This window comes from Podarcis liolepis (assembly GCF_965112155.1).
Source record: "Podarcis liolepis genome assembly, chromosome: 15".
NCBI lineage: Eukaryota > Metazoa > Chordata > Lepidosauria > Squamata > Lacertidae > Podarcis > Podarcis liolepis.
In genome coordinates, this window is record NC_139566.1 from 9,481,701 (window position 1) to 9,496,315 (window position 14,615).

The 14,615-nt window shown below is 47.8% G+C and overlaps 1 protein-coding gene across 3 annotated transcripts in view; it reads right to left on the minus strand.

The window, feature by feature from the left end:
- NUP210L (nucleoporin 210 like) overlaps window positions 1-14,615 on the minus strand; it is a 51,826-nt gene that overhangs the window by 32,784 nt on the left and 4,427 nt on the right. For all 3 annotated transcript variants that reach the window (XR_014519564.1, XM_083476920.1, XM_083476921.1), the window contains exons 6-17: window positions 14,065-14,197; window positions 12,148-12,303; window positions 10,448-10,516; window positions 9,663-9,769; window positions 7,949-8,089; window positions 7,583-7,720; window positions 5,579-5,734; window positions 4,710-4,908; window positions 3,650-3,795; window positions 2,431-2,652; window positions 1,416-1,589; window positions 280-472 (exon numbers count right to left, since the gene is read on the minus strand). Coding sequence is in view for 2 of the 3 variants with exons in the window: in XM_083476920.1 (XP_083333046.1) it covers window positions 280-472; window positions 1,416-1,589; window positions 2,431-2,652; window positions 3,650-3,795; window positions 4,710-4,908; window positions 5,579-5,734; window positions 7,583-7,720; window positions 7,949-8,089; window positions 9,663-9,769; window positions 10,448-10,516; window positions 12,148-12,303; window positions 14,065-14,197 (1,834 nt within the window). In the remaining variant the exon portion in view is untranslated. The remainder of the gene's footprint in view (window positions 1-279; window positions 473-1,415; window positions 1,590-2,430; window positions 2,653-3,649; window positions 3,796-4,709; window positions 4,909-5,578; window positions 5,735-7,582; window positions 7,721-7,948; window positions 8,090-9,662; window positions 9,770-10,447; window positions 10,517-12,147; window positions 12,304-14,064; window positions 14,198-14,615) is intronic.

The following is a 14,615-nucleotide window of genomic DNA, read 5'->3' on the forward strand; positions in this document are numbered from 1 at the left end:
CTTGCAAGACTTGCGGATAGCTTCCTGAAGCCTGGAGAGCGAGAGGGGTCGGTGCGCACCGACCCCTCTCGCTCTCCAGGCTTCAGCGAAAGCCTGCATTTGCCCCATAGGACGCACACACATTTCCCCTTCATTTTTGGAGGGGAAAAAGTGCGTCCTATGGGGCGAAAAATACGGTATTTCAGAGGCGTATTACTGCCTCCGGGAGCAGAGGAAGAACATAGGCATCTTGATTAGTAGCCACTGGTTTCTCTGCTGAAGAGCAACGCTGAGCCGTACCGTGGAGCCTGGTCTGTCCTGTCCCATCATCCTTCGGTACCATCTGCATGGACCTCGGTAGAGCGAAGTGAGCCAGGCTTTGATTGGCCGATATCCATTCCAGGATTAGGGAGGTGAAGTTATCAAACTTCCGCCGGTGCTGGTCGAAGAGAGCTAGCTCCAAAACGGTGTTCCTCAAACTGGACACGGGGACCTGCAAGGCATCCCAAAAGACACCGGAGGCAGCCTGCATTTAACGGCTTGTGAGATGCACCTGGGAAAGGACCACATCTTTGTGATCTACAGTGCCAAAGCACAGAAGCCTCGCAAAGCAAGGGCAGAAGAACTTGAAAGGCACTGATGGTGACACCTTGGAAGATTACATACCATGTTTAACTGATCGGTCCGTTGGACTGATTCTGTTTTAAAAGCTTTGGTCTACTAAAGAAAGATAAAACCCTGATAACAATGGCTGGCAACAAATATAATAATAATAATAATAATAATAATAATAATAATAATAATAATAATAATAATAATTCTATGTTGCCATCTGACTGGGTTGCCCCAGCCGCTCTGAGCGGCTCCCAACAAAATATTAATATACAGTCGTACCTTGGTTCTCAAACGGAAACCGTTCCGAAAGTCCGTTTGACTTCCGAAAACGTTCAAAAACCAAGGCGCGGCTTCTGTTTGGCTGCAGAAGCTTCCTGCACTCAATCAGAAGCCGCGGAAGCCATGTTAGACGTCTGGCTTCCAAGAAACATTTGCAAACCAGAACACTCACTTCTGGGTTTATGGCATTCAGGAGCCAAAACACTCGAGTCACAAGGTGTTCAAGATCCAAGGTACAACTGTGTTTAAAAGATATATATTAAAATCCAGTGCTTTTCTTCTAGGAAAAGTGGTGCTGGTACTGCATACCCTTGAGTGCTCCCAGAAAAAGCACTGTTTAAAATCTATCTATCTATCTATCTATCTATCTATCTATCTATCTATCTATCTATTTTCCCTACAATGACTTTCCTTGCAGTTATACAAACTTTCTGAGCCCAATTTCTGGCTAAAAACCAAAAAAAGACTGTCCAACATCTCCCCAAGATTCCCAAACAAACGGAGCGCATTGAGGCACTTCTAGCTTTTCCCGGAACACTTACCAGCTGCTTGTGGTGCTGAGGCAAAGGGCAAGGCGGAGTGCCAGCTGCCAGCTTATACACAGGTGTCACGGCCATGCTGGCAGGGTGGGCACAAATGAACCTCACCTGCACCATCTCCACAGCAGGACTGGGGTTTAGCACACCCGGATGATTGCCCACCTGGAACGTAAACACCTTTGGGGAAGCAGCAAAGGAAGAGTGGTTGTCGGCCAGCAGGCTTTGCAAATGTAGCCAAGCATAAAGTTTAGATGTAACCAGAGCCTTTGGACGGGGTCAGTTTAAAGCATTAGACTAAGAAAGCCAAACGCTTAATTACTGAATCTGGAAAGGGCTCATCACTGTGGACGGTGCACACAGCTAGAAGGGAGAATAAGCCAAGCACAGATGAAGCCATCATAGCACCGTTTTCTGTAAGATGCACCAGCGCTATGGAGGCTGTGCCTTTCCTTATCGGCCATTACGTTTCATCATCATCATCATCATCATTATTTATTTATACCCCGCCCATCTGGCTGGGCTTCCCCAGCCACTCTGGGCGGCTTCCAAAAAAATATTAAAATACTGTAATACATCAAACATTAAAAGCTTCCCTAAACAGGGCTGCCTTCAGATGTCTTCTAAAAGTCTGGTAGTTCTTGTTCTCTTTGACATCTGATGAGAGGGCATTCCATAGGGCGGGTGCCACCACCGAGAAGGCCTTCTGCCTGGTTCCCTGCAACTTGGCTTCTCGCAGTAAGGGAACCGCCAGAAGGCCCTTGGAGCTGGACCTCAGTGTCCGGGCAGAATGATGGGGGTGGAGACGCTCCTTCAGATATACTGGGCCAAGGCCCTTTAGGGATTTAAAGGTCAGCACCAACACTTTGAATTGTGCTCGGAAATGTACTGGGAGCCAATGTAGGTCTTTCAAGACCAGTGTTATATGGTCTTGGCGGCCGCACCCAATCACCAATCTAGCTGCCTGTTAACGTCTTGGGCGGTGGGGGGGGGGGAGAATACGCACACACCTTCCTCCTACCTGTTCCCCCAGCTCCAGGCATGTGATCCGATAAATGTACTGGTTTTGCTTCCTCTTGGCCGGCAAACGAACCTCCACCACGTCGACTTTGTCCTTATGCTCCACTCTGAGCTCCAAGAAGAAGCGGGATGGCTCCAACACCCATGGGCTGGGCCCTCCCTCAAACACCATTTCCTTCACGGAATGCCAGGTCACCAAAGCCACCTCCACGGGGTTTACAGCCTAGTCATTATATAAAGGGGTTAACACTGCCTTGGCCTGCAAAGAATTGACCCAAGGACCCCCCCACCCCCCGGTTCCCCACCTGTAATTCTTCCAATAGGGAGGTCTGTGCTTTCTAACCACCATTCACATCCCTGGTTCCCGGGAAACTAGTAAGATGATAGATCAAGGTTGCAGGCAAAGAATATCAAAATGTAGGACTCTGTTTTATAATTATAATTATAATTATAATTAGTTTCCCCAGCCACTCTGGGCGGCTTCCACAGAGACCAAAAATACACTAAAATGTCACACATTAAAAACTTCCCTGAACAGGGCTGCCTTAAGATATCTTCTGAATGTCAGGTAGTTGTTTATTTCTTTGACATCTGATGGGAGGGCGTTCCACAGGGCGGGCGCCACTACCGAAAAGGCCCTCTGCCTGGTTCCCTGTAGCTTTACTTCTCGCAATGAGGGAACCGCCAGAAGGCCCTTGGCGCTGGACCTCAGCGTCCGGGCAGAATGATGGGGGTGGAGACGCTCCTTCATGTATACTGGGCCGAAGCCGTTTAGGGCTTTAAAGGTCAACACCAACACTTTGAATTGTGCTCAGAAACGTACTGGGAGCCAATGTAGGTCTTTCAAGACCGGTGTTATGTGGTCTCGGCGGCCGCCCCCAGTCACCAGTCTAGCTGCCGCATTCTGGATTAGTTGTAGTTTCTGGGTCACCTTCAAAGGTAGCCCCACGTCTTTATACCGAACGAAAGCATTTAGCTCAGTATTGTCTACACACTGACTGGTTGTGGCTCTGCATGCTTTCAGGATAGAGACCCTGCCCAACCTGGAGATGCTGCTGCTGGGGATCGTAATCTAGGACCTTCTGCAAGCAAAGCAAATGCTCTACCCCTGAGATGTGGCCCTTCCCTCAACAACGCAAAAGGAATTCAAGAGAGAGAACAGAAATGAACTGTAGCACCACCCTCCGCCCACTACTGCCATAGAGCTGGCGCCTCCTCACCTTGAGCGGTTCATAAGCAGCAAAGGTGGCACTCGTGTCAAAATACTCCTCGTAGATGGTGGCGCTGGCTGTCACCAGTGTATGGCCGAGAGACTTGGCTGCTAGATGGATGGTGGAGCAGAACTGTGGCCCAGCTTTCTGCTTACCTAACAAACAAGAGCACAACTGCTCTTTCTACAAGCACAGGAAGAGTGATTGATCTGTCAACCATCTCCAGAACTGCAACGAAGGAGCAATAGCTCGGCAACCCACCCAAGGGGCAATCGCAGTGCCCCGGGATTGTGGAGTACGGTGGAGAGCACAATGGGGCATTGGTCAAGAGGGGTGTCCTTCTAAAGCCCGTGCAGAGGCCACCCTAGCACACAGCCGTCCCCTGAATCTGCTCCTCAGTCCGCCCATGCAAACATTGGGCTCTGTGTGAAGGGGAGGGCATGCTATTTTTCATTTATTATTCGGTGTTATGTACTGAGTTGAATAGGATCCAAAATGCAGCAGTCTGATTGGTCCTAGATCAATAGGACCCAGAATGTAGCAGTCTGATTGGTCCTAGAACAATAGGACCCAGAATGCAGCAGTCTGATTGGTCCACAGGAGCCATCCAATCCAGCTCCAGGTGGAAGTGAATCCGCAACCTGATTGGCCTACAGGTGAATCCCGGAATTAGCCAATCACGTGGGGCCCATTGTGTAAATAATGTATATAATGCAGACATTCTGGGGGAACTTCCATTTCCTCCTCACCACTATGAGCTGAAGAAAGAGCATGAAATCCACTCTCGACTGAGTATATTTCACTGAGTCGAGAGTGGATTTCATTACTACTTTATTTTTCTTTCGAAATTTTGCACCCTTAAGAATTTTGCACGCAGGGCCACTGCCCCTGTGGCCCCACCCACACGATGGCACAGGCTCCCAGGATTCTTTGGGGGAAGCCATGACCGTTTAACGTGGCGCAGTACTGCTTTAAACGCCTAGTGAAGATGAGGCCTAAAACAGGAGGCCAGGAGAGGACCCGCTACCCATTTATGTTAGGGAGCAAGTGAAGAGAGCTGCCCTCTTACCCGCTTCATCCAGGGCGAACACTCCTTGCTTATCCATGCCAACGTCCAGGGGTAAGAGTGAGCAGTCTGTGAAAGCGATGGTCTCCCCCGTCTCTTTCTCAACGTGGTACATCCTGAGTGGGACTTCCAAGGTCTGCCCAATCTCAGTGTCTGCATGGAACGGCAAGAACTCCATCTTTGAGAGCTTGAGCACATACACCTGAGTGAGGGCAGGGGGGAAAGAGTCAAAGAGCACATGAAAACATCTTCATGTATGTGACAACGGCCGCCAGAGTTTTAATAGCACAAGAATGGAAGACTGAAGAAACCCCAACTAAAGAATCATGGCAAGAAAAATTGATGGACTACGGAGAACTGGCAAAACTGACATACAAGCTACGGGACAAGGATGACTGTGACTTTAAAGATGAATGGGAACCCTTTATAAAGTATTTGAAGACACAACAAAGCGAACTAGACTCCTTGGCTGGTTTTGAATAAACATTCACAAACTCTTTATTGATAATAATTAGCTAAATAGTTTGAGGCTCTATAGAACTGTGTAACATGCAGAAAACAGCATTTTTAGAGAAATCAAAGACTGGAACTGAGGGAAGTCAGGGGGTGGGTGAGTTCTGTGGGGTGAGGGAGAAAAATGGGGGGGGGGAATAAGGATTATGTGTTTCTGGATAATATGTTTTGTTTTAATTTTGCATAAAAAAGTTATTAAAAAACAACAACAACAAAGAGCACCTAGGAGGGAAGAATTAGCTCTCTGGGGATTCAGAACGCCCCAAGGCCTCTCTTCAGACTGAGTTTGAAGCCTGTAAGGGGGGGGGGGTTGACCCAGCAAGCAATTCGACTTGCACCAATGCCGCAGAAAGACTTGCCTGTATTTCCCCAAAGTGGAAAGGGTTCTGCACATCTCTGGCCTGCACGGCGGTCTGGCCCTCAACCAGCCCGGCTGTGACCACTCCTTTCACCGTGACGGTGGCCACGGTCTGATTGGAAGAGGTCCATGTGAAGTTGCCGCTGCCTCCCTCCACCTGTGAATAGTTGGAAGAGCAGAAGGGGGGGGGAATACAAAATGCACAGTTAAGCCTGTACCCCCAGAATAAGATGATGATGATGTTCTCCACCTGGGTGTTGGAGAGAGCATGTGTCACTGGATCAGAAACAGTGGCCTCCATTGGTGGAAATGCAAGCATGGACTCACGTGGCCAATGGAAGGGGACTGCAGGAATAGAAAACTCAATGTAGCAGTGGCCTGAACTAGTGACGAGGCCCAACCTCAGGTCCCTTCTGCTAGGGAGGTCAGGTGGTCATCTATGTTTTCTGCAGTAGGTCTTCCTCAGCGGGTTGTCAGGGTGTCTTTTTCACCAGCCTCCTCTTGTAGACAGAGAGGCTAACACTTTTATTCCATTTGGTGTTAGCAGAGATTCTCATGGGTTGCTTCCGGGTGGCCTGTTTAATTTTTAATTTTTTTGTTAGACTATTTTATAATAAAAGGACATTGCTGAAAAGGACCTCTCCAAAGCGAATGGGTGGTAAAGTGGCAAATGCAATTCAATGTACCGTATTTTTCGCACCATAGGACGCACCGGACAATAGGACGCACTTTGTTTTAGAGGGGGGAGAACAAGAAAAAAAAATTCTCCCCCTCTCTGCCCAGCGCCCCTTCAGTGAAGCGGCAGGAGGCGCTGCACAGAGAGGGGGAGAACTTTCCCCCTCTTGTTTTCCCGCTCGAAAACAAGGTGCGTTCAGGCGGCTACCTTGGAAGCCTGGAGAGCGAGAGGGGTCGGTGTGCACTGACCCCTCTCGCTCTCCAGGCTTCTGGTTCCTTTCGACCTGCTCTTTGGAGCTGGCGGGGGAAGCCCACCACCAGCCCCAAAGAGCAGGTCAGGGAGCAGCAGAAAGGCGCAGCGGAGAGGCTCCTGCCATAGCCGCGCGTCACCTCTCCAGCCAGGAGAGGGTCGCGGGGCTATGGCGTCTTCGCTCCATAGGGCGCACACACATTTCCCCTTCATTTTTGAAGGGGAAAAAGTGCGTCCTATAGAGCGAAAAATACGGTAAGTAAACAAGCGTAAAGTGATGCGCGTTGGGGTAAAAATACGTGAATTTCACATATACGCTCATGGGGTCTGAACTGGAAGTGAGCGGCCAGGAACGAGACCTTGGGGTTGTAATGGATAGCTCAATGAAGACGTCGACCCGGTGTGCAGCTGCCTTGAAACAGGCAAATTCCATGCTATGGATCATTAGGAAAAGAACTGAAAGGAAAACTCCCTGGGCGGGATCTTCCAGCGTGGGAAACTGGGGGAAGAAGGGGAAGTCCCCAGGTGAGAGCTGGGAAGGTTCACTCTCCTTTGTGCGAAATAAAGGTTAAGATATAATTTTTGATAGAGGGCTGTTCTTATGTTCTTTAAAAAAGTCCTGTAGTGTACTCAGCCACATATAAGAAGGAAAGCTGAGCAGCGACACTGTCAGATAACCAAATCATTAAGTGCATCCACAAGGCTTTAAACTATCCGTGACACAGCCTCTCCATAAGTAAGCGTGAGTGGCTGGAACTTTGACAGTGACTTCACTTCTGTCTATGCAGCTGATATGAGGGAACCAGACGTTGTCAAAATGATCATGTTTCATTTGGCTCTTAACAACCCTTCTGTGTTGTGTTAGATGCTCGGGAGGAGAGCAAAGGGAAGCTGTGTTGTCATACACAACCTATTGCTTTAGGGTTTTGTCACTGGAAGCTCTGAAGGCATAAGTAGGTCAAAATGGTGGAGGGAATGGGTGCCATCTTCCCTGTGGCAGATGGTTGCAAACATTTGTACCGCACTGAGAATAAAGGGCATTCTAGGGGATTTATCTCCCCAGGTCTTGGTCAACTTCACCTGAACTCTGTACCGGTACAAGACGTCCAGTGGGTGGTGTGGGAATGCCAAGAAGGAGGGCGTCAGCGTGATGGGAAGGTAAACCTTCACTTCCTGCTTGTGGCTGATGGGCGGCTTTAATAAATCTTCTGAACCACTCTGAAGGAAAGGGAGGAATGATTGACCTGAATTTTCAGTCTTAAAAGAAAAACAAAAAAGATGTACATAACAAGGAATAAACATTGAAGCCTGCAGGGCTAGCAAAATATCTCAAATTCCTAGCCAGCATCCAATGTTGAGACCTACTATTATTATATTATTGCAAACCCATAAATCCAGGCCAGAGAATATCCATATGCTACTACGATGGAGGAGCTTTTCTTTTACCTGGAGGAGAACAGACACCAGCGCGGCTTCAATGACGGTGACGCCATCCTTCAAAACCTGAACTACGTGGTAGGAGCCGTTCACTGAAGATATAAACTCTTGAAAGTATTCTTGGGGGAACTGGTGAGTTATTCGAAGATTCTGGAAGTCAAGGGATGGGGAGGAAATGTTGTCAGAAGAAAGGACAGCGTGACATCGAACACTTTATCAGAATCACAGCAAAAAGGTCACAGATCGACAGAATCATTGTGTCCTCGAAGTTGACTCCAAGGAAACCTACAAGGCTGGAAAGGTGTTTTCAAATTCTTCAGTGCCTGCATCCAATTTTTAAAGACTCTTGTTGTTTTTAGTAGACCTAACACAGACAGGCCAGTGGCCCGTCTAATCCAACATCCTGTTCTCACAGTGGCCGACCAGATGCTTCAGTGTGAACTCCACAAGCAGGATTGGCCACAAAAGCCCGTCTAATCCAACATCCTGTTCTCACAGTGGCCGACCAGATGCTTCAGTGTGAACTCCACAAGCAGGATTGGCCACAAAAGCATTCTCTCCGCTCTTGCAGTTTTTAGCAACTGGGATTCAGAAGCATTAATCCCCCTGACTGCAGAGGCACGGCACAGCCATCATGCCAAGAAGAAGAGTTTGAATTTGATATCCCGCTTTATCACTACCGGAAGGAGTCTCAAAGCGGCTAACATTCTCCTTTCCCTTCCTCCCCCACAACAAACACTCTGTGAGGTGAGTGAGGCTGAGAGACTTCAAAGAAGTGTGACTGGCCCAAGGTCACCCAGCAGCTGCATGTGGAGGAGCAGGGAATCGAACCCGGTTCCCCAGATTACGAGACTACCGCTCTTAACCACTACACCACACTGGCCAAGCACCCATTGACAGCCTTGTCCTCCATGATTTTCTCTAATCCTCTTTTAAAGTCATCTAGCTCGGTGGAAATAATAATAATAATAATAATAATAATAATAATAATAACAACAATTATTGTTGTTGTTGTTGTTGTTGTTGTTGTTGTTATTTATTTATTTATACCCCACCCATCTGGCTGGCTTTCCCCAGCCACTCTGGGCGGCTTCCAACCAAATATTAAAAACAATACAGCATCAAACATTAAAAACTTCCCTAAATAGGGCCGCCCTCAGTTGACTTTTAAAAGTAAAATAGTTGCTTATTGCCTTGACATCTGCTGGGAGGGTGTTCCACAGGGCAGGCGCCACTACCGAGAAGGCCCTCTGCCTGGTTCCTTGTAACCTCACTTCTCACAGCGAGGGAACTGCCAGAAGGCCCTCGGCGCTGGACCTCAGTGTCCGGGCTGAACGATGGGGGTGGAGACACTCCTTCAGGTATACTGGGCCAAGGCTGTTTAGGGCTTTAAAGGTCAGCAGCAACACTTTGAATTGTGCTCAGAAACGGACTGGGAGCCAATGAACTCCAATGGGAGTGAGTTCCATAGTTTCACTATGTGCCACGAAACCCCTCAGTCCTATGCGTGTTCCTCAGAATTAAGTCCCACTGAATTTCGTGGGGCTTACCCCAAATATGTCTATACTGGATGACACTTTAAGGCTGCAATCCTGTGAACTTTTACTCTGGAATTTGGGGTGGGTGTGATTTCAGACATAACATGCACAGGATCTCATTGCAAGTTAATGCTGGCATTTGGGAGAGATCTTTGAGCTTCTTTCCCAAGCTGACACCTACTCACATCGGACGGGTAGATCTTGGTGCTCGATTTGTCATACACTTCGACTGTGATGGTATACTCTCGCTTCACTTCTAGGATCCACCTGTTGCCGGGCTGGACAGTGAAACCTGCAATCAGTTGCACAACGGAAGCCAAACGAAAAGCATTTCTGTAAGATGAGGCAAAGGAAACATACTGCATGATCCTAAGTTTCACATTTAGCGGCTGGGGGACCCGGCATCGTGTTCACTGGACGTTGCCCATACTTGGCTCCCTTGTTGGCCTTCTCTTCCTGAGAACCTCAACCTTAGACAACTCAGTCGTCTTTCTTACGACTAGCCCAGGGGGTTGTTGGCTTCCTCTTCCCCCTTAGCCTCAGCTTTGCCCTTCACTTTTCAGCAGGGGGCAAAACAAGAGGCTAGTTGGCTTCACCTATCATTTGCTCTGTCTCCACCTATTATAGGTCTCTGCCTCAAGTCCTACCAGTGGCAACGGGCACCAGCCTTCACCGCCCGAGGCAGGACCTCTTCTAGGTTCCCTCCCTCCCCAGAGTGATAGAATCCAGCTCCGTGCTGACCAGAAAAGGTACAGGAGATAAATTCCCCAACGGGATGGCTGCAAAGGGAGTTACAGGCTGCACAGCAACCATACCTCGAAAGCACATCCTGGGAATTATGGTTCGTTCAGCTTTGGAGGCGAGGCCAGATGCACATCGCCACTGTCACCCACATCACCCTCTTCCTTAGGAAAAAGCCCAAGTGCGTATAGTCAAAACTCTGCATGGAGATGCGGGAGGGACTGTTTACCTAAATATCCAGGCTCCACAACGTATATGCTGCAGTTGGGAAGTCCAGAGGAGGCTCGCATGTGGATATCTTAATTTCTTCGGTAAGGAATTCGGCCTCATCATAAATTGAGAGGAGGATGAAAAGGGCAGAGTGTTAAGTTGTGGGTGAACATATCAGACGACACAGCGATTCTTTAAACAGCTCTTGTTTATTCACAGGCCAGAAAAGAACTGAACTGAAGGGTTCAGCAAGCCTGCTTATATAGAGCTCCAGTACAACACAACTGTAACAACTTTCTGTAACTATCACTGAATGTCACTTTCAATCCCTTATTTGCATATGTGGACCTGAGTGAAAACTCTCTACACTATCCCCCTGCTGGCCCAGGGTGAGAACTTCAGTATAAGAAAGAGGATGTTTCACATTAAACACGGGGTTGGATCCTATATGGCGCTACACAGAAACCACTTAGCAGTATGCTTGTTCTGCTGGTGAAATGTTTTGCCCCAGTAGAATATTGTTGCACAAGAGCAGGCTTCTTCAACCTCGGCCCTCCAGATGTTTTGAGACTACAATTCCCATCATCCCTGACCACTGGTCCTGCTAGCTAGGGATCATGGGAGTTGTAGGCCAAAAAACATCTGGAGGGTCGAGTTTGAGGAAGCCTGCACAAGAGAATGTATTAGCAGGTTGCCAACAACTGTGGCCACATTCACACCGTGCATTTAAAGCCCCGTGATGCTACTTTTGACAGTCATGGCGGCTTCTCCCAAAGATTCTGGGAGTCGTCATTTATCAGGGCAGCTGAGAGTTGTTAGGAGGCCCCTATTCCCCTCACAGAGCTACAATTCCCCAAGTGGTTTAACGCTCAATCCCTCTTTCACAGGGAACTCGGAGAATTAAAGCTCTGTGGGGGGAATAAGGGGAGGGGGGATCTCCTAACCACTCTTAGCACACTCAACAAACTATAGCTCCCATAATTCTTGCACGATGAGTTTCTGCTGGTGCAGCTGTTGTGCTGGGAGTCCTCTGTTACACAACATTTCACACACACACACACACACCGCTAGTGCATGAGCCCTTGTGCAACAATGAAAAGTGCGTGTGCTTAGCCTCCTGGAAGCTATTCAGGCATGCCTCAGGATTTCAGGGGTCATGCGTCAGGGAACACCGAAACAGCTAGTTGCTTAGGAATAATAGGTCAGGAGGTACCCAAAGACTGGGGCGGGGGGGGGGGAGGATGTTTTGTTTGCAACGACGGCTGCCCAGATGATTTATGCACAGAAATGGAAAGAAGCAGCAGCTCCAACCAAGGAGGACTGGCAGATAAAACTGATGGGAGTAGTCTGAGATGGGTAAACTGACAGAAGAATAAGGAACCAGGAAGAAATAACCTTTAACAAAGACTGGGGAAAGTTTGTTGAACATTTGAAAAATTATTGTAAGCAACTTAAAACGTTAGCGGGGCTATATAAAATGAGCAGTAAAGGCAAATAAAGGATTTTTTAAAAGAGAAAATAAACCATTAAGGAATTAATTTAGATATGCAGTAGTAAAGAGAAAATTAAAGGAACCACAGATGGGGGTGGGGGGGGAGTGAATTTGATGTGCATTTTTTGTTTCGTTAAATAATTTGATTGTTGCAAAATTGGAAAATGATAAAAATTAAAAGAAAAGAAACAGCGAACTGCAGCCCGGTCTAAGTTCTTTAAGGATACTTTTATGGACTAAGACCAGGTTAACCTGTCCCAGCTGAATGGCGGTGATGGTAGCTGTCTTTGCATCCAGTTTGGCCACGGGGAGGCCAGAAGCGTTAGGCGCCTTCACTGCATCTTGTAGCTCCAGCTCATAATGCTCAAGAGGCAATTGCACCTCTGCGGAGATAAAGGGCCGGCCAAGCTCAGTCAGTTATTCCCAGCCATAGCTGCTGCGCTCAGGTGTGTTCTTTACACAGCCTCCCTCTCCCACCCCAATCCGGCAGGGATGTCAGGGCAGTGATCAAGTATTGCCTTTGGCTTCAGTGCTATTCATAGTAAGTATGATTCAATTTTCCAACTCAATAAAAGAACTGAAGCTGGGAAAGGCATTATAGGCCAAAACTAATAGTTAGATGTAGGAGCTGTAGTCCAATAAAGTCTGGAGGATGGCAGATCTGCCACCACTGGTACGTATCCTTCAACCAAACCACCCTTACTAGTGATTGAACTTCACCAAACACTGTGGGGCTCACTTCTGAGTAAGCATCAGTGTTAGAAACTGAGGTGTGAAAGCTAGGAGCTAAACGGCACCTTAAACCTAGGTTATGTCTTGCCAGAGTGGTGCATGCTCTAGTTATCTCCCGCTTGGACTACTGCAATGCGCTCCCACATGGGGCTACCTTTGAAGGTGACCCGGAAACTGCAATTAATCCAGAATGCGGCAGCTAGACTGGTGACTGGGAGTGGCCACCGGGACCACATAACACCGGTCCTGAGAGATCTGCATTGGCTCCCAGTACGTTTCTGAGCACAATTCAAAGTGTTGGTGCTGACCTTCAAATCTCTAAATGGCCTCGGTCCAGTATACCTGAAGGAGTGTCTCCACCCCCATCGTCCAGCCCGGACACTGAGGTCCAGCGCCGAGGGCCTTCTGGCAGTTCCCTCATTGCGAGAAGTGAGGTTACAGGGAACCAGGCAGAGGGCCTTCTCGGTAGTGGCACCCACCCTGTGAAACACTTTCCCTTCAGATGTGAAGGAAATAAGCAGCTATCCTATCTTTAAAAGACATCTGAAGGCAGCCCTGTTCAGGGAAGTTTTTTATATTTAATGCTGTACTGTTTTTAACACTTGATTGGGAGCCGCCCAGAGTGGCTGGGGATACTCAGCCAGATGGGCGGGGTATAAATAAATTATTATTATTATTATTATTATTATTATTATTATTATTATTATTATTATTATTATTATTATTATTATGTCTAGGCATGCTATTTTTATAACAAGAATGCAAAGCTGAAAATGAATGAACTGCAGCTAAAATATTACAGTGGTGCCTCGCAAGACGAAAAGAATCCGTTCTGTGATTCTCTTCGTCTAGCGGTTTTTTCGTCTTGCGAAGCAAGCCCATTGACGGATTAGCGGATTAGCGGCTTATCTGCTGATCGGATCAGCTGATAAGCGGCTTAGAAAAAGGGGGGGAGGAAAAAAACAACAGCAGGAACTCGCAAGACATTGTCGTCTTGCGAAGCAAGCCCATAGGAAATTCGTTTTGCGAAGCATCTCCAAAACGGAAAACTCTTTCGTCTAGCGAGTTTTCCGTCTTGCGAGGCATTCGTCTTGCGGGGCACCACTGTATGTTCATTTTTCACATGGTCTAGTCCTTCCCCTGCCCATCCCCCCCCCTAATATTCTTCTCCAGTCTTCAGAGAGTAGCTGGAAGTGAGGAGGCTGAAAAAGGTCCTTATTCCTTCCACTCTGCAGTTTTAATCTGAAATCTTGGGTGCAGTACTGCACTCAGAGCTCAGAAACTGTTCACGCTAATGACATTCCCTGTCGCAAAATGTGCCTAGAATAGTGAGAGTTTCTGACACTGGTGTAGAATTTCACAGCCAGGAGACTAAATTATGCATCGAGTCACCCAGAAGATTAGGAATGTACCTGTGATCTTTCCCTGAACTATTTTGCCAACTTTGTACTTAATGTAGGCTCCGACCAGCAGGTAGACGTCATAGGAAGGGATTAAGAATATGTTCTCCAAAACCAGCAGGCGCACCAGGGCAGCAGCAACTTTCTGGAAGATTGAGAAACCACCACCAGAGGCACGCAGAGAGAAATGTAAACATAAAGAAATATATATTATGCTTTGCAGTCGTTTTACTTTAAGACTCTTTCAAAACTGAAAAAGGACTGAGTGATTCCATTGCATTACAGTGGTGCCCCGCAAGACGAATGCCTCGCAAGACGGAAAACTCGCTAGACGAAAGAGTTTTCCGTTTTGGAGGTGCTTCGCAAAACGAATTTCCTATGGGCTTGCTTCGCAAGACGACAATGTCTTGCGAGTTCCTGCTGGTTTTTTCCCCTCCCCCCCTTTTTCTAAGCTGCTAAGCCGCTTATCAGCTGATCCGATCGGCAGATAAGCCGCTAAAAGCGCTAATAGCGCTAATCCGCTAATCCGTCAATGGGCTTGCTTCGCAAGACGAAAAAACCGC